We start from the raw sequence: 23,760 nt of genomic DNA on the forward strand, positions 1-23,760 counted from the left end.
AAGGAGAGTCGCATTCCAGTCAGGTGTGCAGTTATCTCAATCGGGTTGTATGGATGAAGTTAGGAAGTACGTAGCTTATTTTAATGTGGTGGTAACCGGCGCTTGCCGTCGTGCAATACTGTGTGGTGTTTGATTTAAGCCGTATTACCTCAGTGTGATGTACGGAGCGAGATTACTTGATACTTTTGATATTCAAGTGCGAGTGAGAGGAACAAGGTCGACATATACCTTGATACTTTTGATATTCAAGTGCGAGTGAGAGGAACAAGGTCGACATACGAACTACATATTTAAAAAGTGGAAATGGAAATCTGATTTATTCAATGGAACCATTACTTTCGGATTCTACAGAATGTATAAACTTGAGTTTTAATTTGTTTTAGCCTAACTTTAAAGTTCAAGCAAGCTATCTCGCTCCCGCGAAATCGTTTCAGCTCGGAATGACAACTAGCGAAGTTGACATTTTAAGTTGTCATTTCGAGAAGTGGACATTTTTCGCCTCGGTTGTCATTTTGAGAAGTTCATTCCGAGCTGAAACGCGCGAAATTTTGTGTTAGAATAATATAATCTTTGTATTACACATAGGTGATTCTACGACAAAGCTAGTTGTAACGAAACCATAGGTAAATTCTCCGAAAACTAGTTGTAAACCGCAAATTATAGTTGTAAGATGTGAGCGGGTGTGGTTTTTACGTGTAATTTCATACTGATAATCCAGAAATTGGACGCGACGAATAAAAGACTTGAATATGCCGACTTAAGATAGACTTTCATTGTAACCCTTCCCTAAATATAAATTTTTGACGAACAAAATAAACAGATCCTCTGGACAATATTACGCAAGAAGTAAAAATATGAGCACTATCCTACATTACCTTTGTTTTGAGATGATCTTAGATAAATTTCTATAATAATATAGAAAAAACGTTTACGATTTGTATAAAAAGTTTAATTAAGCATTATAAATGCAATTCAATTAATCACATCATTACAAAAAGGCCGCAGTTACATAAAATTGCAACTCAATTTTACCATAAAAATAATACTTTACAATCAATAGAGGATATCACCATTCAATCAATATTTTAACGAGTATAGAGAACCAAATGTAAAATAAAGGACACCTTAATAATTTATCTTTTGGACTTTGTCCTGATTGTCCTGAGCATGGGTCAAATCAACCATTGAAACTAGCAGGAAAATATAAGAAAGACCTCACCGCATACAATAAGCCTCCTTATAAAATCGTCAGACCATAGCGCAGGCGCTCGTTTTACTTCGCGCATACCAGTAAACAATTTGATTGTAATTTAAAGGGTGCTTGATGGCCAGTAGTAAATAGGGAATCTATGAGTCCGCTGGCTTCGCTGGCACCACCCAGCCAACAGGAAGAGGGGTCCCAGCACTATCCAGGAATTGATCCCATTGACATCTGGAAGGGTAAGGATACAAGGTAAATATGAAATTGATTCAGATTTAATTTCAATTTTAATATAAATGTCATAAAAAAAGCAAATTGTTACATAGCAGATGAAATAACACTCAGTGTTTCATCCCACAGGTACGAGTAGAAACGCGCAATATATCGCAACTTTTGCAACTATATCATGCCATGAAAATAATTACAGTGCAGTTTATGGTGCATTTCTTTTACCTTAAATATTTTATAACAAGAATAGCTAGAATAGCTATTTTACCTGACGGCAACAAATCTCTCCGCATGCCCATTGAAGTTCACTTGTGGGTTTGCAGTGGAGTCCCCAAAGAGAGCTCTTTTCCACTTTCTCAAATTAAAAGTCATTTGTTTCTCCATTTCGTTAGCTTTGGCGGCTTTTTGCTCATCACTATCTTGCTTCAGTTTATCACGGAGATCTTGTTCTTCCTTCTCATAACCGATTAGTTTTTGGCCCCAAAGCAACTTTAGTTTATCTGAAAGGTTTTAAAAACATTAAATAAATCCAAGTCAAACTACTAGGTGTACAAACTGTTCACAGTGTAGACTTGATCATACCAAAATCTTCCCACATGCAACACATTAAGAATCTTCAAATAAACAAGTAATTACTTACCAATTTTGCCATCAAATTCTTCTGCTTCTTTTTCTGAAACATTTTCCCCTCGTCCTTTGGCTGTGTTCATTCTTGCTTTGCGCAATTTTTTTAATGCATCCAGTTTTGTAATAAACTTCTTGGCATTATGTTTCTTCCGTAACACCTCTTTCAGGATAACATCTGCTTGAAGTTTTGCTTCTTCTTCCTAAAATATTATTTTAATTAAAATGATGATTATGTGGACGAAAATTCATCATTTAATTACTATTTGAGACCAAATTTTACATAGTAATAATAATGGCATTAAAAAGTTAAATTGATTATTTTATTTTGCACAATGAAATCAATTAATTACATACCTCTTTAGCCTTGATGACAGCATCCTTAATCTTCTGCAAGTTCTCATCAATCTTCCTCGATCTCTCTTCTAACTCTTTGATTCTCTCTTCTTTGGCCCTCTTTAGTTCTATGTTACGTCTCTTCAAGCGCTGTCTTTTAGCAGTTCTCTTTGCTATAGCCTTCCCTAGATTACTCGTGTAGGTAGTTTTAATTTCTGAAAGTGATTCTCTAACAAATGCCTTCTTCAACTTCACCTCTTCAAGTTCTGACCTCCATTCCTTATCTGAACAGGAGTCTATCTTGTCAGTTAGAAGATTTTCTCTATCTCTCAAGTCGTTCAAAGTCAAAATCAAGTCTCGAAGTTTATTACGGACTTCAGATATTGAGACTGTGTTTGTTTTTCTTTTTATTGGAACTTTTGGTAATTTTCTTTCCATCTCTCTGGCGCACTCATTATCTAACATTTCTAATGTGGGTGCAGACGGAGAAGGAGGCGGCATAAAAAATAATCGAGGGGGCGGCGGCGGCGGGGGCACCACACCCGGCGGCCTCATGGTTTGGAATGTATGGTGATTCCCACGAAAATTATTATAAAAGTGATGGTTATTCGACATGATTGCAAAAAATATATAATACGTAAAACTATATCAATAACTAGAATTATGACGAAACAGGCTCGGGCAGCTGGCACTCAGCGTCTTTCAACACTTGCTGTGCAGCAATATAATCTTCGTGCTCTTTGAGGTCCTGTTCTGTTTCAAGAGTATTTTTTAAGTCTGCAAATGCTTTGACAAGTCTGAAATTGATTAAAAAAGTTATTATTTACCGCATCAAACAATAAAAAATGAGTCATGAAAAGAGACTGGAAACTATTGTTTATAACATGATGACTCATGATGACAAACTTAGATCAATAATTAGTTAAAGATCCACTAATTTCCTCTACACTGATCAACTGAGTTTTTATCTTGACTTTATGTAAATTCCTTTTATTATTTGCAACAGTAAATAACATTTCAACCTTATAAAACCTAACCTAACCTCACAACATCTGCTGTAGCAACGAGAAATTACAATGGAAATACGCATTATAAAGCCAATTAATTAATGTACACTCATTAAACAGGTTAGAAACTTTAATAATTTACCTTCTTTGGCAGTCCGGGACCATCATCAGAGACTCTTGGAGCACTTCTTCTTGCTTTCTGATGTCATGTTCGTCTTTACCCTCGTCCTTCAACTTTTGTACCCTATTCTTCTGTTGCTCTGCCTCCTTTTCGTACACCACTTTCTCCTTGGCGATGCGCTTCACTACACCCGTCTTTATTTTAATTTGTCGAATTCTAGGATCTGCCATTGCAATTGCAAAGATAAATTGCCGCTTCGCTTCGTTCGTCCACTTTTGTTTTTTTACAGCAGAGTAGGCACAGATGACAGATGGTGCGACCAAACGTCAATGTCAAACACAGCAATTTTATTATTTGACCGTCCGGTCCGTATAACACACATGACTTTGAGCCAGAAAGCATTATTAACTGGAGGTGCTTTATTTAAATTACCCCTCCATTTTTAACCCCCGATGAAAAAACGACACGGGGTGTTTATTTCAGTGAATTCTATTATAAAACTAAATAACTCAAATAAATAGAATGAACCATCGACAAAAATATGAGCTCACTCTCCGCATTTGTTGGTATGCCTTCTCCATTGTAATTTTGATAAAATTACCCCTGAAATATACCCGCGAAAAAGTTTGAAATTTGAAAAACTTAAAACCTAGGCATAAAAGTTTTTCATTTTATGAATAGGTATTTCCTGTTGAATTACCTAATTTCAGTTTCTTGAAAGGCTTGAATTGCCAACTAAGTAAATGTAGTAGAGGGTCAATCTATGTAAGTACAGAGAGATTTTCTGTTCTAATTGCCTATGTAAGCCAGCTATTTTAATTAGTAAATACCTAATAGGTAGGTAGAAGATACCTTACGTAACTTTTAAGTATCTATAGATATTCCAAACTTGTATTATCAAAAACTACTCTTGAGATGGTATCTTATCGCCATGGTATTTTGTTAACAACAAGTTCCTATTTTGGTATTTAGTAACCGTTATTGTTTCAATTTATTTTAACACCACATCCCACGACTGTATTCGCATCTTATCCGTCTTTTGCTACTTGCTTGCTTGTTCTTTTCAAGCCAAGAAGTACTGCATCAAGCAAGACCATGATTTATGTTTTTATTCATTGGTCAAGTATACTCTAGCTAGAGTCTACTACCTACTTAGTACTGTACTGTAACATCTATGTAGCTAGGCTATACAACCAGTCAAAAAATAATTTTGTTTTTGTATTTACGAAAGACTAGCTTTTCAAAAGTGTGTACGATAAAGTGCCATCTAGAAAAGGTGTACCATTGCATAACTTTTTTAACATAACTAACACAGGATGTTTCACAATGCTTTTAATGGCTTCGATTTATTTTATTCTTTGTTTGAAATGCGGTAAAAACTTTGAGAAGGTTTGGACATAACTGAGACGAAATGCTACCTAAAGGCGAAAACGATCAAACGAAATGCTACCTATAGGCTACTGCTATGGGTGGGCGTGGGTCCCGTGTTCCCAACCCACATCACTCCTGATGCCATCGGCTGGTGTTTAGTAGGTAACTAGCGGGAGCCAGTAACATATCCCATAACTGTCTCCCCTGCTCTTCCCCTCCGCCCAGGTAGATGCAATTTTTATGTGCTACATTTTCCTGACGGGACAAAAGGAAACATGATCTCATTAAATGCAACTGGTAAAATACAACTATATGGCGATACCGGTGATCTCTCACTCTTGGCATTGGAGTACCGTGTATGATGGAAGTTTTAGTAGAATGTTCAAGTATAGACTGGAAGTCTCACATAACCAACGTCAATCACTCTACCTACGCGTAACTACGTGATTAGTGGATATCGTAGAAAACGGCGGCCACTTCTTTGTATGACTTAGCAAAAAACGAAACATAAAGCATCCCCCTCTATATTGTTTAGGGATTTAAAATAACATTTATCTGTCACTATCGATGTCCTCTGTCGGATAACCGACGATACAACGAGATAAATAGACGAATCACCAGAGCGCGCGCGCAGTGGCCGAGCGAGCGACATGAAGTGGTTCTTATTATTGGCAGGTAGGGTTAATTTCATCTTACATTACTTAATTATTTCATCATTAATTATGATCTAAATTCACCAACAAACGGTTTCAGTTACAGTATACCTAAGTATTTAAGTTGGTTTCAAAATTAATAGTACTGATGTTAATGAATTCGAGCGTCCGTCTCTTGAGCTTTTTTCTCGTCATGTTAAAATAACGGATTGACAAGTATATCCTACATTGATTAGTTGTTACAAATTACTATGAAATACTACAATTATAATCCATATCAATGACAGTTTATTTTCCCCTGGGACAAACTTGATTTACATGGGTTAGGGTTAGGTTTCTATTGGCGGTCAAGCTGTAGATCCTACAGTAAGTAGTTGTAACGGTGGGAACGAGAAGTGCGAATAGTTCCGTATAGATGCATGCCTGAATCCAAGTCTAAAATGTGCCCATCACACTACCTTTAACCCCAGCAGAATCCAAACTCACAACTACAGTTTGCAATAGTACCTAGTACAGGAACCAGATCAGACCCGTCAATCACACTTATCTTGTTCCCAGGAGTTTCGGTGGCGCTATGCGCGGTGGCGAAGCCCAACAAGGTGCCTGTAAAGTCGTCCGTGAAGGCCACCACGCGCGACTTCTTCCTCAATGAGAGGGAGACCGGCGGCCACTCCATGGTCGTGCTGACCAGTAGTAAGTATACCTACCTTTATTTATCAACATCATTGCAGCTTTACCGGCATGGGCTTTCAGCGCACAATTTTAGCGAGGTCACCTTAAAATTAATCCCAACTGTTCTACACAGGTTCATCGAACTCTACCTCTTTAATTAAATCCATATCATAGACAGACAAAAGGTAAAATCTATAAGTACGATAGATTTGACTGTAACATTTCTATCAGTACAAGAACTTTCTTAAAATGTAGGAAAAGTCCCATTGATTCTGAGCCTATTCTCACAGCAGCAATCAGGGTAGCAATACCACAACCTTTTTTACTTGATCTCTTTTACTGGGTCACCTGATTACACCAGTTAATTCTCGAAGGTAACCGAAATGTCATTTCAAATCACCAAGAGGTAAGATCAACAATATGATAGCAGTTACCTATTTAATCTCCCGCAGAGATGTCTGCCGGTACTTGAGAGATAAGATCTTTTTTGTTCACACCCGCAATGGTATTTACTATTTTATCAATAGAAAAAACCATTTGACGTGTAATATATCTATAAACACGTGATCGTCACATGTCTAGGTGACTATCTGATGATAGACCACCAAGTCACATCAAAATAATCTAGCAAGGACAACTCAGAGAATTTACTTCAATGGTATAATATCGTTAACATTACATTAACTGCATTATGTTTCCATCTTCTCCACTCAAGAAACATACCAAATTACAAATTCATGAAACATTAGAAGTTAACTGATAACATTAATGTTCTCTTTCCAGACAAGGGCAGCATCATCCTCGGGCACGTCGGCCGCAAGGCAGCCCTTCATGAAGAGGGCGTGACCTTCGACATGGAAGCGGCTCTCGATGAGGCCAGCGGCGGATGGAAGGTTTCCGTCTCCTGGGAAGGGCCCAGCGACAAAATCTTTGAGGACTGTTATAACTTCAGTAAGTTTTATTACAACTTGAGCAAAAACTACTATTTTCATAGAGATCTACAATTAATCAAACCTTTAATTACAGGACACAAAGAATGGTACGGAGGCCCTGAACAGAAAGAACAGATCTGGCCACTCCAGAAGAGCAAATTGGAAAAATACTCCATGATCTCCAAGGAGGACGACAACGCAGCCGTTTCTGAGAGATACTGGCTCAACTCCGCCGGTTACTACTTCTACGTTCACCCTGAAGCTCCTCTCTTCGTTGACTACCACAACGTAGAAGAAAACCATATCTGCTTCATCTCCGAAGTGACCGCTCCCTACTCAACCAAACGTACCCGTAACGTCTTGAAATACGACATCTGGTTCTTCGACGACCCAAAGATAGCTCATCAACACGCCGTCGACACGTACCTGGGCAAGCCCTCTGGTATTCCCGACTACAGAATGATCCAGTACCCAGTCTGGTCCACGTGGGCGAGATACTCCCGTGAAATCGACCAGGATCTGCTCTGGAAGTTCGCAAACGAAATCGTTGACAACGGGTACCCGAATGCCCAGTTCGAGATTGACGACTTATGGGAAATCTGCTACGGTTCTCTGACCGTTGACGAGAGGAAGCTCCCCGACTTGAAGCAACTGATTCAGGACATCAAGTCACTGGGCTTCAGAGTGACTATCTGGGTGCATCCGTTCATCAACAAGGATTGCGATCCCTGGTACTCGGAAGCTTTGGAGAAAGGGTAAGTTGTTTAGGACAGTTAATTTACCGTTTTCAATTCTATATTAAGGAGATCAATGCCTACAACAAACTTTCCAGATACCTGGTCTTGAATGAGGAAGGTAGCCCCGACACCTCGTGGTGGAACAACAACGGCTCCGTTCCCGGTTACATCGACTTCACCAACCCTGAAGCCTCTAACTGGTACACGCAGCGCGTCCAGAACCTCATCGACACATACGGCATTGACAGCTTGAAGTTTGACGCCGGAGAGTCCAGCTGGTCCCCTCAGGTAACGTGTCAAGAAAACTTTAACTTTATTGTGATTCCCGTTACTAGACTTTAATCTCTTGTTTCATAAAACGTGACTAAGTTTCTTCTCGTTTTAGGTCCCCGTTCAAGATGGCGACATCGACCTGCACCCCGGTCACATTGTGGCGGCGTACGTACGCGCCGTATCCCAGTTCGGGCCCATGATCGAAGTCAGGTCCGGAATGAGGTGAGCAACCCTGACTGTTGAATCATGAGGTCACCATAAGCACAGCTTATCTGGAAGGTCATTAGGCGACCCCCTCGGCCCTCATGCCTTACTTTAGCAAGCATGAAAAGTCTGTAATTTTATGATTCAAGTGTTTTTTATCCACAACAAGGAAGCTCTTGGCCTGCTTTAACTTTAACTTTTTTTTAACTTAGGACCCAAGACCTGCCCGTCTTCATCCGTATGGTCGACAAAGACACGTACTGGGGCTTCAACAACGGTCTCGCGACCCTTGTCACGACTCTCCTGCAGATGAACCTGAACGGCTACACGCTGGTGCTACCCGACATGATCGGAGGCAACGGGTACAACGACAAACCCAGCAAGGAGCTGTTCATAAGATGGCTGCAGGCTAATGTCTTCATGCCCACGCTGCAGTACTCCTTTGTGCCGTGGGACCATGACGAAGAGGTGAGCTTGAAGTCGGAAAATATCTTGAACATGTATCATTCATTGGTGAAGTTATAAGTTTTTATGAGAGTCCAAGGTTCAAAAGTTTTTCATCCTTGGCTTTGAGGGGGACCTCCCGATCCTCAATTCTTTAACTGATATTTTTGTGCCTGAACTGTTTTATAATTTTTCTTCGTTTCAATCAAATGACGTCCACTCTAGAACCAATACCTCCTCCAAGGGTTTCCACAATATTTCGTTAGTCCACCAAGTGGTAACTCTACCAACACTACGTTTTCCGGTCCGTCGTCGGCCGTCACCACTTGAGAACTTTTCCGCCACAACGGCTATCAGTTCTACGAGCTATGTGCCCTGCCCACAGCCACATAAGTGTGACAACTACTAATCCTTTCTTAGTTCGATGATCTAATATTCCATCTGTTTATTTCCAGACCGTAGAAATCTGCCGCAAGTTCACGCAGTTACACGCGGACTTCGCCGACGCGATCGCAGCCGCCATGGAAGCGTCAGTGCAGAATGGCACCCCTGTCAACGCGCCTATCTGGTGGCTGGACCCTACTGATGAAGACGCACTACCCATTTGGGACGGTAAGGAGATCAATAAACTGTCATCAAAACAGTTCTTTCACCTTTATTCTTTCATTAATGAAAAGCTTGCCTTTTCATTCCTTAAGATTTATGAATTTTGCAACACTGGCTAACATAGACAGTTATTAAAATTCTTCGGCTGGGCAAATGATTGAATGATGCGGCAAAGCGCCTGTCTATCATCTCAATCATGTCCTCAAGGGTTGAAGACCATGTCTGTAATATGGTATGGAAATAGCACTAACACTACGTTTACATGGTTTGGAAAACTAGTACTTCTTACGTTTTCCAAGTCTAATGCCCAGTAGTAACAGCCCACATAATAAAAAAAAATACCATTATAAGAAAACTGCCATTCCTCTGCACCAGTATTAAGAAAACTAGGAGAAAACCAATGCGTAAAAAATATAACCCCATCTTTCCAGAATTCCTGCTCGGAGAGAAGATCCTGGCTGCCCCAGTGATGGAAGAAGGCGCAGTCTCCCGCCACATCTACTTGCCCACTGGTCTCTGGAAAGACGGAGTCTCTGGCGAAAGCATCCAGGGTCCTATCTGGTTGATGGACTACCCTGCACCTCTTGACACCTTGCCTTATTTCGTTCTTGAAGACTAAGAAGCTGTGTCTACTCTTTTGGTTTTAATTGAGAGAGATGTTGTGTTGTGTTCTGTTGTGTAAATAAATAAGTTATTTATGAATTCTGTTCTTTTACTTGACGGCTAACACTGCAGAAAGAAACCTGAGAGTTATGGCTCGAATATTTCAACCATTATCACAATGATGATGAATAACAACAAATATGGGTTTTGATGATATCGGATAATAAATAGGTACAGGTTAGAATTTTGAGATTGTGTAGTAGTTAGTTAACAAAGAAAGCGAAATATTCTCATCTAAAAAGAAATTACATAAATGAACCCATGAAAATAGTGTAGAAAAACAGAAAAACATCAGAAAAACTAAAACTTGCCGGCTTAGAAATTGCACATGGATTCAATGTTGTGTTTTCCAATAAAATAAAATAAATAAATAAACCGCGATAAAACATTTTATTTGCCTTGGCCTAAAAAAGGCTTGCAGAGCTTTATTGGCGCCCAACGTGTGGTAGTGATAGACACAGACCAACAAAATGTTGAGTAGGTAGTAGTTTACTACTTTTAAAAAGAAGAAAATATCCAACAACGTAAATTAAGCTACTTTAAAGAAAATTGGATCTTTAAAAACTATAACTCTCTAAGGCCCAGTTTTTTTATTCATAGTTAAAATAACTAAAATTGTTAAATTTTGCTACTAATGGTTAAATGTTAACAAAATGTAAACTAATGGTTAAAAAATGTACTAAAAGTAATGCTAACCATTGTTCGAGGCCGATTGTTTGTTATTTTAACTATGAATCAAAAAACTAGGCCTAAGTATGTATTGTTAGTTAGCAGTTGGGAGTTCCTAATAGAAACAGATTAGGTTATCGCTGGCTGATTTGTACATTTTCGTTATCGATGTGGAACAATTGTGGCGCTAAATTTTGCCCAATGAGAGATTAAGCTAAAGGATATTCCCACAAATCTAGAGTTGGTATTCTAAAATTGGTACTTATTTTATTACAATATTGAATGACTGTAATGACATTCACTGAATCGTAAACTTTCTGAAAGTATTAATCTGCTGTTTAGATTCAATTCAGTTTGCAAATTCAGTTTGTGTCATCTATAGAACTAGTTTTGGATGAATTTGCAAATCATTCGAAATGAGAATAAGAAAATGACGAATTACGACGATTGTCAAAAAGATAAAGCCGTAGACTGCTACATATTCAAATAAATCTAGTCACTAGTAGACTGCTTCATTTAAAAAAGTCTAGTCACTATGACAAGCCACAAAAGCGTACCAGTAGTTAGGATTTCTAAAAGTACGCGTATTTCACAGCTATTTCTGTAGATCTAAGTGTTACAGGACGTCTTTTCGTACAAGAAGACAAATTTATCTAGGCAATCTCCAAGATACGGCTTAGCCCTTCAGATATATCACCGATCGATACGAGATGACAGCGTTATCGGAGTTGGAGTAGATCGATACCGGCACATAGCTCGACGGTGCGGCGGCGCAGTGCACGAAAATGGCTGTGTGGAGGTCTTTTTTAAGTGAGTCATTATTTATTTATTTATAATTATGTTTTATGTAAGTGGCCTTCCACAAAACATGGGCAGGCCTCCTACTAGGTGGACCAACGATCTGGTGAAGGTCGCGGGAAGAGCCTGGATGCGGGCAGCGCAGGACCGTTCATTTTGGAAAACTTTGGGGGAGGTCTTTGTCCAGCAGTGGACGTCATTTGGCTGAAACGAACGAACGAAGTGGCCTTCTAATAATCTCACTTCATCATAACAATAAGGACTTGTGAATTGCAAGATTAGAAAAAGGTGCCATCAAGGAATCTAAACGATTCAGCTCTACTTTTTAATACCGGATAGTTTAATAAGTGAACCCCTTTACTAACTACTATATCATTTTAAAAATTTCACTTTTATAGACGGATGAAAGTAAAATTAGGTCAAATTAGCGATTCTAAAACTTTTTGACCCTTAAAGCACAAAATAACTCGCATGTAGCAGCTCCTTTAAATACCCTCGAGTCCGTTAGACTTTATAAGCTACCTTGAGGTTTCCGAAGTTCTCAGGATCTTATATTGTTGACTAGATGATGTTCTAACCAGTACAAATATCAAAGTAGAAATACGGATCAAAGAATGTGGAAATTGCAGTCTTTAGTCAGAACATTAAAGGTTTGAATTGAACTTAAAATCATTTCAATAGCTATGTCCACATATCTAAGTGACACAGTTGACGAAGAGACACATTAAACCACCCTGTATATCGTATCGTAGATTGGTCCAAATGATAACCATATTGTTTTCGGATCTCAACGTCGTTGTTCCATTAACAGATTGCGTATCAACCACTCTTAGATTAAACGACGGTACCGACTATGACGCAACATCATCAATCACGTAGAGGATTTGTTTGTGAAAACAGAAGAATGGGATATCAACAAAACGTAATGTTTGTAATAAATAACTATCCCATCAAAAACAATACTTGTCAAAAAAACCAAGTCTCGCAACTCAGTTGTTCTACGGTAAAAAGTTGTGAGATCTATGTAATACCAAGTCGGTTATTAATTTATTCAGTCTCTACTTAAGCGATTCAGTCTTAAAAATCTTTAATGTTTTATATAAATATATTGACTTGGCCATCGCACTAAATAATTTAATTTACACGTGTTTTCATGCGATGGCCAAGTCAATATACTTATATAAAACATTAAAGATTTTTAAGACTGAATCGCTTAAGTAGAGACTGAATAAATTAATAACCGACTTGGTATTACATAGATCTCACAACTTTTTACCGTAGAACAACTGAGTTGCGAGACTTGGTTTTTTTGACAAGTATTGTTTTTGATGGGATCTCATTTCTTTTTGTATTTTGTAGACAGCAGTTATGTATCTAGAAAACTGGACCGAGATTTAAAAATTTTACTTGACTTGGCGGGGACACTACCATGCGCCATTATATTTATATGGTATTACAAAGTTATTTAAGTAAGTTTAAGTAAGTAGTTAAAAATTTATAAAACTGGACCGAAATTGAAAAATTTTGCTAGACTTAGCGGTTGCACTACCGTGCCCCCAAATATTTTAGTTTTTCAAATAAGAATAAGAATAAGAAAGTCTTTATTCAGCATAATTATAAATTAAGGTATACAAGGCAAGAGTAAGTACATAAAAAAAAAACAAAAACATAACAAACAATAAATAAAAACCTAATATGCTGAATAGGCGCCCGCGTATAGGCGTTTTCCTTGATTCATACACCAAACACTACTTATATTCCAAATTTGAAGCTTCTAGGTCTGCTAGAAGTGCCTTAGAATTTTGATGATCGGTGAGTCAGTCAGTCAGTCAGTGAGTGACAAAATTAAGAAACTTTGACCCGTTATAATTCTTAAACTACTGGTTCAAATTGAATGAAATTTAAAATATACCGTGTCTTTACAATGCCTGCATAGCTAATGAAAATTCTGCCTTCTAGTTTTATCCACAACGAAGTTACAGGCGGTCGAAAATGGCCTGAATTGCTTCGAGAAAAGGATGGTACGGCCGTGCCGCTTTTTTGCTCGACTTGGTGAGGGCACTGCCGTGCCCCCAGATTTCATGGTGTTGGAATTGAAATCCAGATCACCGACTTTCTGTACCGAAAACTTCTCATAATGCAAAGGGTTCATAGATGTGCCTCCTCTGCCTTTTCGGGCACCCAGTGCTCGGTTCGGGCATCTTTAAGGCTACATTAATGTCCCTTTACAAATATGTACTTAAAATGCCATAGTTTTTAGCTAGATGTGCCTTTATCTCTACATTACACATTGCTCTCAACCTGATAAAGCCAAAGAAACATTAGGTATGTTTCTTTCTTTTTGTACTTCAGACGATACGCTGAAGCCACACAAGTGTCTAAGCTCAATCGCAAGCACAGGATAAAAAACTCCAACTAAAAAAAATTAATCTAAACTGTAACTCTCTTTGCTTTCAGCGCTAATGACGCTGGCTGCGCGTGCGCACCCGGCTCTGATCCTGCCGGAGCACACGCGCGCCAATGATCTCACGCTGTCGCTGGAGCCCATGATCACCGGCGGGTTCGAAGTCATCTTGATCAATGAAGGTATTGTGCACATGCTCACCAAAACAATATTGATTAAGCTTAAAAAAAAGAAAAGACCTAAAAAGATTGAAGGTTTATTTCAAGCGAGATGAGAGGAAGCTCCGATGCTGCTGCACCAAATATCCAAACAATGGAGTACTCTAAGATCTTTTTAGTCAGACGACGGCCTTATTCCTACGATAGGAACAATAGTTTCCTCACGAAACACATGATCATATTGATCATAAATGCGAGTTCTAAGTCTAAGTGATCCTAATTTGTCGAAGCAAAACTTCTTCGCATGCCTATCTTGTAGAAGATTATTTCTTTATATCTTCACAAAAGAAATTCTCCCACGGAGACTAGTCAGTTTCTGATTTAGATCTACTAGGACAGTCTGTTTATATAAGCTCTATTACCGCAATCAAGATTCTAACACACTTCAGAATTAATTCCACCCCATTAAATTACCATGAACCGTTTATACATCATCTTAATACGCCAGAATAATAAAGCAAACATCGCAGCACAATCAAAAATTTACATAACAATGCAACAATGCCAACGATAAGGCATGGAAATCAATGGAATCATTGAAATGTGATGTAATCAGTTAGCCTTATTATAATTAAGTGCCAAGTTTTAGTACTCTAGAATAATAAAAACTAAAGTCGTACAATCGTACTTCTTACTACGTCAATAAAACAGCGAGCAGATTGTCGGTGAATTCAGGGCTATAAAAATGCAATCAATTTGCTGCAAGCTGCATTTCTTGTATAAAAACCAAATAACAGATTATCTGCCATTTAATAAGACTGGTGGTAACCCACTCCTAACACAGGTCATGGATTTAGCTTAGCTGGAGTAAATGAGAATATTAGTAGTGCTATACAAATTACTAATAAATAATCAATCATATAAAAAAAAATTGGGAGTCTGAAAAGCGATTCAGAGCATTAGACAAAGACTATGAAATTCTAGTAATATTGTGTTCAAGAATGACATAATATGTACCTATGTATGCAAACTGGGAGAGACTTAATATGGCTTTATAATATTCTCAATGCTGATTGCATGCATTAAAGATTGTTCCTTCAGTTGCGAATGATTATGGCGTTTACTTGAAACATTTTAAATGGCCCATCAAATTAACTGCTGTCATTAATCCCCAGATGACGAACGCAAAGTCCTCTCTCACATTGGTCGCACCCTCTTCGGGCCCTACACCATCGAGGACATCGAGGGCGGCGTGGAGGTCCACTTGGGCACCGCCAACCTGACCATCCACACGGTCTACGACCAGGCCACCAACGCGAGGGGCATCAAGTTCAACTGGGACGCGCCGGCGAATACCAGACTGGAAGACTGCATTGACTTTGGTTAATAATCTTGTGATTCTTCTATCATGTGTCAACTGAGGTCACAATCAGACTTCAAAGGACCTTCTAGCTTCAAACTGAAGACTTTCGTATTGAAAGATTTCAATCTCTGGCCACTAGATCGCTATTGCGTGTACAATACATGAACTTAATAAAGTACTAGCTTGTCTACCTTGTATTTTATGAATACTACAATTATTATATCTGCACTTTAATATTTTTCCAGGCAATAAGCAGTGGTATGGTGGCCCCATGCAGATCGACCAGCTGTACCCGATACAGAATGCTCCCCGCACCTACTCCGCTTACGTTTCCTCCGAGAACAACAACGGAGCTATCGTAGAGAGATACTGGCTCAACTCAGCTGGGGAATACGTCTACGTCCACCCAGAAGTCCCTCTATTTGTCGACTACAACAATTTACTAGCTAACCATCTCTGCTTCGGTGCCCAAATCATAGAACCCTACTCTACAAAGAGAGAACACACTCCTCTCTCGTATGACATTTGGCTACTGCCAGACGTGAAATCAGCACACAAGCACGCTGTCGCCAACTACTTGGGTCAACCTTCAGATGTCCCGGACTTCAGGATGGTCCAACACCCGATCTGGTCCACTTGGGCTCAATACTCGAGGGACATCAACGGGAGCAATCTCATTGAATTCGCTAACGAAATAAGGGAGCATGGATTCAACAACTCACAATTTGAAGTGGATGACCTATGGGAAGTGTGCTATGGATCTTTGACAGTAGATACCAACAAGTTCCCGAACTTCACTCATTTTGTGGAGGAGATTAAGGCTCTGGATTACCGAGTCACGCTTTGGGTGCATCCGTTTATCAATAAGGGCTGCGATCCTTGGTATACTGAAGCTTTAAGTAATGGGTGAGTATTTCTGCTTTCTTTTAGGAAATAACTAGATATTCATATTTTTTTCTGAGACTTCTGTGAAGACAAACATGATTTTTTTCAGATACTTAGTTTTAGATGAGGCTGGAAGCCCTGAGACCACCTGGTGGAATAACAACGGCACAGAAGCAGCTTACATAGACTTTACCAATCCTGCAGCAGCTGAGTGGTGGTATTTGAGGGTCAAGAGTCTCGCGGACACTTATGGCATTGACAGTTTCAAATTCGACGCTGGAGAGAGCAGTTTTGCACCTCAGGTAACTTAATATTCTACTTTAATTGGAGATATTTGAAATATGTTGCTTTAAAATCCATCCAAAATGTTCCTTTAAAATCTAATCCATATATTTTTCAAAGCATGTGCTAATAATATATTTCAGGTTTCACAACAGACTGGAGACATAGACTTACAGCCCCATCACATAGTAGAAACGTATGTGAGAACGTGCGCAAGATTCGGCGGTATGGTCGAAGTTCGAGCTGGCTTCAGGTAATAATTGAAGAAATACAAAAATACTCGTATATAGCTACTATATCTTAAAAGTAATAAACTCAAAAACTTTCTATGCTATGAATATTCTGATCATCTAACAAAACAATTGAACAACTCCTCTCTCCCTCAGAACTCAAGATCTGCCAATCTACGTGCGAATGGTAGACCGCGACTCTATCTGGGGCACCAACAACGGTCTGCCCACCATCGTCACTACCACCATCCAGATGAACCTGAACGGGTACACCCTGGTCCTACCAGACATGATTGGGGGCAACGGGTACAACCTAGACCACGAGCAAGCGGATTTACCCACCAAAGAACTGTTCATCCGATGGGTCCAAGCCAATACGTTTTTGCCGGTGATGCAGTTCTCCTTTGCACCATGGAACTTTGATAATGAGGTGAGAAACTAAAATGTAAATTAGCCTTGCACTTGCTTGTCCAGCAAACATGGGATAAGAGAAATTACTGACGTTTTCCTTTCTACTACAATCAAAGCAAATGAAATATACGTCCAATGTTCATCTTCACATAACTGTTTTGAAATTCAGTTTGTAACGGTGAATTCAGTGAATTTTCAAGTGTTTACAGATGTCTGACATGTGTGTCACAATGATTTCCATCTCTGAGTGACTAAAGAAAGATAAGATAGGTACTAGTATTTGTAGGCACTACCTATTTATCATAAAATTATCTAGTGCTCTTACTTTTGATGACAATGCAACAACAACAACAAACGAAACAATGTGAATCAATCGTTACTTGTTAAAAAATATGGAGAAATAAAATTTCATGGCAAAATCTTACCACTGCGCGCGCACACGATTGCTGTAAGAAAGACATCATGAGACAAACAAATTGAACAGCATAAAAACGTGTCAACTGCTAATGCCTACAAGTTCCGATCAAACGCATTACATTGTTGTTCTAATGCCGTAATTAGGTACATTCAATGTGATATCAATGCTGCATTCGGTTTTTATTTCAGCTAACATGAACGTAAACTCATTGAAGTATCGTTTACAAGCTAGTTCACATGCCAGTTACACCTTTTTATTCAATTTGGTTACAGTGATAATATCAAATGCCTAGTTAAGAAATATAAGTCCGCCTTTGAAGAATGATTTCTGAAAGATTGCTTATTTGTCTTACAATTATAAAGTGTTCAGAACCAGCTGAACCAGCCATGTTTTCACAATTTCATGTGACCACTATTTTCAATAACGTCTTTCTTTGTGACCTAATCAAAACTAATCTGGTGAAGGTCGCGGGAGGTGTCTGGATGAGAGCGGCGCAGGATCGGTCTTCGTGGAATTCCTTGGGGGAGGCCTTTGTCCAGCAGTGGACGTCTTTCGGCTGAAACGAACGAACGAATCAAAACGAGGCTCATTATTACAATGGATTTACTAATGTCTAGTCTAAAATATGCCCATTTGCTCACAGACGGTGGAGATCAGCAAAAAGTACACGGACCTACACGCGGCGTATGCGGAGAATATCTACGCAGCCATGGAGGCGTCGGTAAACCATGGTACACCGGTCAACGGACCGCTGTGGTGGATCGCCCCGGATGATGAAAAGACCTTGGTCATTTGGGATGGTAAGGAAACTAAAAACATAGACCCATCACACACACTACACATGGATAGCGCATTTAAAGAAGGCCAAATTGTTCTGGATTTCACAAATGAATTAAGTAGATCCCATCAATGACAGGCAGGTAGAGCTAAATCTACAGAGCGTGTATTTGATAAACATTCTGCTGTGTTGTGACAAATCACTAATGAGAAGAACTTTGTAAAAGCCACTATAAAAAATTGCCATTATAAATTGAGCACATATACTGGACGATAAATGTATGTTTAGGTACAAAACAAGTGACATGAGAATTTAAACCTTTAGAGAAAGAGAAAAAGGAAAACGAAGTTCAAGGTCATTCAGGCATATCAATGGCTGATCTGTGCGCAGTTGTATCAGTAAAGAGGTTGCTTTCCTACACTACAAACTATAGACCTTTTTCTTTCAGAATACCTCCTCGGCGAGGACATCATAGTGGCCCCTGTTTTCCAAGAAGGCGTCAGATCTCGCGACATCTACCTGCCCTCTGGCGTGTGGTTGGAAGAAGGAGACCCGACTAAGCTCCACGTGGGCCCCACCTGGTTGCACAGCCACCCCGCACCCTTGGACACCCTGCCATTCTTCGTGAGAGAGTCTCCAAGTCAAACAGGCGCTGCTGCAGCCCCTGCTATGTCTGTTCTGATGATTGTATTGTGTATTATTGTTGCTATGTTTTAAGTAAAACTTGATCAAGATTAGATTTAAGTAATTTATTGACGAATAAAGGTGTAATATTTGGAAATGCAGTTTTCCTTCAATTATTTTACTCGTCTATTGTTGAATATAAAGAACCATTCATTCATCTATTTGATTGCTAAGATCACGCATCACCTAATTACTTAGCATTCGTAAAAAATAGCTAAAGGTCACTGGTTTTAAAAGTGGGGGGTGTTGGGTGTTACTGTGTCAGATCTTCGTAAGACATAATTTAAATCAACGTCAGTAAAGACTTTCTCGTTTATCATTTAACGAATATGCTTAACGAGAAACTGGCACAACACTAACTACTATTTACGAGTACAAATGGAGATGTCAATGCGCACCATACCAAACTCTACACGAATTGTTTATTAAATTCTTTGGAATATCTATGACTTCTTTACTAACAAAAGTTTTGACACTGGGGTACATTAATGCTGTACATTACACAATGGGGGGCGCTAACCAAACTTTGAGAACCTATGTTTCAGACTTTCAAACACCTTGACATTGAGATAGGGATATCGACTCTATCACCGTCAGTAAACATAGTAATTAAAAGTAATCAACAATCGGTAATTAGAAGTGGTTACTAGAGTGTATCTGATTGATTGGAGGTACTATTAAGTAACATGAGCTGTAAACAATTAAGTAGACAATATCTACCTACTTGCCTGACGTAATTGATTACGTAGTACCTGCCTTCTAGAATACAAGAAAAGTCAGTTCAGGATATTTACAGGTAGATGGTCAAAAGGCATAAAACGCGGCGTCTCTACTTGCTCGGTAAAGTAAAACTGAAGTAAGCATAGATGGGTAAGGGTAAGGTTAGATAAATTGAAGGAGAACGAGAAAGCAATTTATCCATCTTGTAAGCAATTCCGTGCTATTGCTTCGTTAATAACGTAGTTCGTAGGGGAGAGCGAGGAGAGTTGTAACAGAGGAGAGTTAACACATTGACGATTTTTTGGAACTTATTAACTACTAACGAGTTCGTAACAGTGCGCGCTTTTTAGTTCATGTCTCGAGCTAACAAATCGTCTCCTCTACAACACCTAGTAAAAGAAACCAAGTTGCACAGACAATAACGTGACTATTCCTACCTCTCGTTCCCACCGCTGCAACTCCTGTGTAGCCAGGATCTACAGCTTGACCTCCAATAAAAACCCAATCAGTGAAGGTCAAGTATACCGAGGAAAGTTAAACTGTCATTAGACCCGCAACGAAATTAATCAGAACATAGAAGTATTTCGAAGTTAAGGTTCGACTTTTCTGTGCAAAGCAGATGAAAAAACAAAAGGTACACTTAACCTTTATACACGTAAGCTAACGACCGTGAAATTAAGTAGGTACACCTTAACGAGTGTCTAAATGAAACACGTCCGTTATCTTATGAATCTGTGTGTTTTTGTCGCCAATCTCCACTTCCTGCATAATGCATCGTTTACTCGCTGCATAGTTCTCGTTTGCATATTAATCTGCATCCGTGCCAATCATTATTAGCTTAACAATTAACAGTTCCGGGACAATAGGGAATTTGGGATGCTAATTAGACGGTGAAGAGCGAGCTTGACTAGATCTTAATGGTTCTGCAGCTATTATTTTAATAAAGAAAAAAGGGAATAGTAAATCAATTTCAATTAGTCGTGGATATTAGTTTCCGAATCCTGCGATTCTTGCAATCATTAATAATTACAAGAACTTAAATACTTCAGTATGAATAAAGAAAATTAATATCAAACAAGAGTCAAAGCTTAGGGGGAAGAGACAAGTGTTATTGATGTCATTATTACAAAAGAATATCAAACAAGAGTCAAAGCTTAGGGGGAAGAGACAAGTGTTATTGATGTCATTATTATGAAAGATATTGTTGCACATGCTCCTAGATTTAAAACCTTCTTTGCAAAAAAGCAATATGATAGGCGTTCTGTGTATCTCTATAATTTACTTAATAAGGAGATTAATATTTATGACAAAAATTACTTCGAGTGCAAGAAACTTTTAATGAAATGGCTGAAGCCAAAATCTTATGACGACATTGAGTCAATCTTAAGCTAAACTATTAAAAAATAAATAAAAATAAAACACACATGTACACATTCACACACACACACACACACACTCACATACACACACACACACACACACACACACACACTCACACATACACTCACTCACTCCGCGCGCGCCATCCCCCTTACTTTGTTACTACAGATATTATGATACTTAGTATACCTAGTTGATGTTATGTAGTATTAGTGCTTACTTTTATTTTTGTATAAGTACCTATTGAATTGTATTTACGCACACTTAATATTCCAAGGAAGAGCGATGTCTCCTGGCACAGGCTTCTTTAAGCTTAAAAGGAGGCATCGATCACTATTATTATAAGCAAACCGCTGGTAATGAAATAAAGATTTATTATTATTATTATGTTTGTACGCTTTGGAGCTCACGAGTCAAAAGTGGCCCGGTCCTTTATAAGGCTTGCGTGGGGATACAGATCCAACACGTAGAGGCCGTTTTAAGCGCAAAATAATCGACAAAAGTGAAAGTGGTGCACATGCTGGATCTAGTCTCTGACTATATCATGGGATGTAGCCAGAGACCATCCCCAGCCTGTGCACAGGAGCTATTGCAGTTATTGGAGAATGGACTAGGGTTATGGATGAAGGATGGATGGACTGGTTACTGGGCTATGGATGGAGACTACGGGACACCTGCCTGGTTCATAGTCTCGGACTGAAAAAATGGCAGGCGGTGACTAGCCAGCGACTAAATGGGCCCCCCCTGGCGTCATGGGTCGTATAGACCGGACTGAGGGGCAACATTGGCGTCTGCCAGCTCAGGGGTGTAGAGAGGTGTGCTGCGCTTTCTCCGAAGTTACTCGCGGCGTTATGCCCTTTAACTTCCACCCCTGGAACATATAGCTCTAGCGACTCCACTCTGGCCGGCCGGTTAAGGCAAGCCAGAGGTGAAAGTCCTGCAGACCCTCTCGGATTCCACTTCAGCAAGCCGAAGACGAGGGTCTTGACTGACTCTCGGGAGCACTCGGATTAACAACTGGCCCCGTGGTGTCGCTACTCACCAACAGCTCGCCACAAAGCTGCCCTGCGGGGCTTATTATTATTATTATTATTTTTCTTTTTACACTTATGTGTCTCAGCTTGAAGCTGGTATTTCAGGAATGCACGGGCCTAAGCCAAGTGCATTCCCAGTACTAGTGGTTTTAATTCGGTTGCTGTGGATGTTCATGGTCTTGAAGAAACTTGCGAACTATTCGGCAAGTATTTAAAATTACTGCTTTTTGGAGTGAAATGTATGTAGGTTTCGGGATGTTTAGGGTAGAAAGTGCCTGATGCAGCTGTTTAGGGATAACACCTGTGGTGGATAGTATTATAGGAACATTATTATTACAAGCAATAATAAATAATAAATCTAACAAGGAAAGAAAGCTGCATTCTTGAAGATAAGCAGAGATATTGATAAAGGACCTACTCCAACGATCATTTGCTTTGGTCATTTTAACATTATTAAAGCAAAAGTAGGTGGACCGACGACCTGATAAAGGTAGCAGGAAGGCGCTGGATGCAGGCCGCTACCAACCGTGCGATGTGGAAGTGATTGGGGGAGGCCTTTGTTCAGCAGTGGACGTCCTGTGGCTGAAATGATAATGATGATGAACTCTACCCAAATATTTGTGTATCAAAAGTTGTTACTAGGGATGTTTATGCCTATCCCTCAAAACCAGATTTGATAAATTCGGAGTTAATGGGAATCTGTAGAAGAATGCAGGCCGCTAGTGCCGCTACCAATCGGCCTTTGTGGAAATCATTAGGGGAGGCCTCTGTTCAGCAGTGGACGTCCTATGCTTGAAATGATGATGGAAAAGTACCTTTTGTCGGTAAAAGGTTTTCTCAAGTTAGGGATCTGAAACATAGATTCGTGACGGAAAGGTTGGTCTCGAGGTTAAATCTGATGTTTACATGTACTTGATTGAAACAAGCTACACTCTCTTTTTAATTTGCATCTAAACTAACGTCAAAAGCATATTTTCTTGATTCGTCGCGCCTAAACATTAAACAAACATGTTTACAAGGCATAAAGTGTTTTATCAACTCTGCTTGATATTAGATACAAGCGCCACTCGAGATTCTTCCGCCGAGGATGCGCGGGAGTGGATCGCAGAGAGTTTTTGCCGCCTATTGTTCAAGCCTGTGACTAATTTGTGACGTCGTTTATAGAGGGACTTCATACATACTGTGATCAAAAGCTGCTATGATTGTAATAAAATAAAATAATATACTTTTGGGATGATTCTACTAGGTACATTCTTGAAACAATTCACCTGCTAAAAATGAAAAACTGCAGGGTTTACATTTACATCTTGTGGCAATAGAAAACGGTGCTTGCTCTATCTTAGAGATCTTTTTATGCACATTAAACCATTAACTCAAATCGTCTCGTCGTCGTCTCAGCCAAATGACGTCCACTGCTGGACAAAGGCCTCCCCCAAAGTTTCAAATAGGTACCTCAATTTAACACTTAGGTACA

At 39.3% G+C, this 23,760-nt stretch overlaps 4 protein-coding genes across 4 annotated transcripts; 2 read left to right on the forward strand and 2 right to left on the reverse strand.

Moving 5' to 3' along the window:
* Positions 1 to 1,162: 1,162 nt before the first annotated feature.
* On the reverse strand, positions 1,163 to 3,004 carry LOC135079197 (programmed cell death protein 7-like). Its single transcript, XM_063973785.1, has 4 exons — positions 2,411 to 3,004; positions 2,070 to 2,256; positions 1,698 to 1,929; positions 1,163 to 1,432 (listed from the first exon to the last, which is right to left on the reverse strand). Exons 1-4 carry the CDS (start codon positions 3,002 to 3,004, stop codon positions 1,348 to 1,350), a joined length of 1,098 nt encoding a protein of 365 aa, XP_063829855.1. The 3' UTR covers positions 1,163 to 1,347.
* A 37-nt stretch (positions 3,005 to 3,041) lies between these two features.
* LOC135079199 (tubulin-specific chaperone A) lies at positions 3,042 to 3,809 on the reverse strand. The gene is made up of 2 exons (XM_063973786.1): positions 3,539 to 3,809; positions 3,042 to 3,186 (listed from the first exon to the last, which is right to left on the reverse strand). The coding sequence occupies exons 1-2, from the start codon at positions 3,745 to 3,747 to the stop codon at positions 3,051 to 3,053; spliced, it is 345 nt and encodes a 114-aa protein (XP_063829856.1). The 5' UTR covers positions 3,748 to 3,809; the 3' UTR covers positions 3,042 to 3,050.
* Positions 3,810 to 5,461: 1,652 nt separating this feature from the next.
* Positions 5,462 to 10,111, forward strand: LOC135079077 (myogenesis-regulating glycosidase-like). Its single transcript, XM_063973685.1, has 9 exons — positions 5,462 to 5,563; positions 6,100 to 6,234; positions 6,997 to 7,164; positions 7,240 to 7,900; positions 7,978 to 8,170; positions 8,268 to 8,377; positions 8,572 to 8,827; positions 9,259 to 9,415; positions 9,841 to 10,111. Exons 1-9 carry the CDS (start codon positions 5,539 to 5,541, stop codon positions 10,026 to 10,028), a joined length of 1,893 nt encoding a protein of 630 aa, XP_063829755.1. The 5' UTR covers positions 5,462 to 5,538; the 3' UTR covers positions 10,029 to 10,111.
* Positions 10,112 to 11,453: 1,342 nt separating this feature from the next.
* Positions 11,454 to 19,249, forward strand: LOC135079200 (myogenesis-regulating glycosidase-like). Its single transcript, XM_063973787.1, has 9 exons — positions 11,454 to 11,551; positions 13,997 to 14,125; positions 15,277 to 15,483; positions 15,710 to 16,370; positions 16,459 to 16,651; positions 16,775 to 16,884; positions 17,018 to 17,291; positions 18,334 to 18,490; positions 18,917 to 19,249. The coding sequence occupies exons 1-9, from the start codon at positions 11,527 to 11,529 to the stop codon at positions 19,183 to 19,185; spliced, it is 2,025 nt and encodes a 674-aa protein (XP_063829857.1). The 5' UTR covers positions 11,454 to 11,526; the 3' UTR covers positions 19,186 to 19,249.
* The last annotated feature ends 4,511 nt before the right edge of the window (positions 19,250 to 23,760 follow it).

This window comes from Ostrinia nubilalis, chromosome 16 (genome assembly GCF_963855985.1).
Source record: "Ostrinia nubilalis chromosome 16, ilOstNubi1.1, whole genome shotgun sequence".
In the NCBI taxonomy this organism is placed as follows: Eukaryota; Metazoa; Arthropoda; class Insecta; order Lepidoptera; family Crambidae; genus Ostrinia; species Ostrinia nubilalis.

Coding starts and splice junctions, on each gene's coding strand:
- LOC135079197 (XM_063973785.1), bottom strand. CDS start 3,004: ATGTCGAATAACCATCACTTTTATAATAATTTTCGTGGGAATCACCAT. Junction 1,930..2,069: donor AGAATTTGATGGCAAAATTG/GTAAGTAATTAC, acceptor AAAACCTTTCAG/ATAAACTAAAGTTGCTTTGG. Junction 1,433..1,697: donor GAGAGATTTGTTGCCGTCAG/GTAAAATAGCTA, acceptor TTACCCTTCCAG/ATGTCAATGGGATCAATTCC.
- LOC135079199 (XM_063973786.1), bottom strand. CDS start 3,747: ATGGCAGATCCTAGAATTCGACAAATTAAAATAAAGACGGGTGTAGTG. Junction 3,187..3,538: donor GTCCCGGACTGCCAAAGAAG/GTAAATTATTAA, acceptor AATCAATTTCAG/ACTTGTCAAAGCATTTGCAG.
- LOC135079077 (XM_063973685.1), top strand. CDS start 5,539: ATGAAGTGGTTCTTATTATTGGCAG. Junction 7,901..7,977: donor TCGGAAGCTTTGGAGAAAGG/GTAAGTTGTTTA, acceptor CAAACTTTCCAG/ATACCTGGTCTTGAATGAGG. Junction 8,828..9,258: donor CGTGGGACCATGACGAAGAG/GTGAGCTTGAAG, acceptor GTTTATTTCCAG/ACCGTAGAAATCTGCCGCAA.
- LOC135079200 (XM_063973787.1), top strand. CDS start 11,527: ATGGCTGTGTGGAGGTCTTTTTTAA. Junction 16,652..16,774: donor AGAGCAGTTTTGCACCTCAG/GTAACTTAATAT, acceptor AATATATTTCAG/GTTTCACAACAGACTGGAGA. Junction 18,491..18,916: donor GACCTTGGTCATTTGGGATG/GTAAGGAAACTA, acceptor TTTTTCTTTCAG/AATACCTCCTCGGCGAGGAC.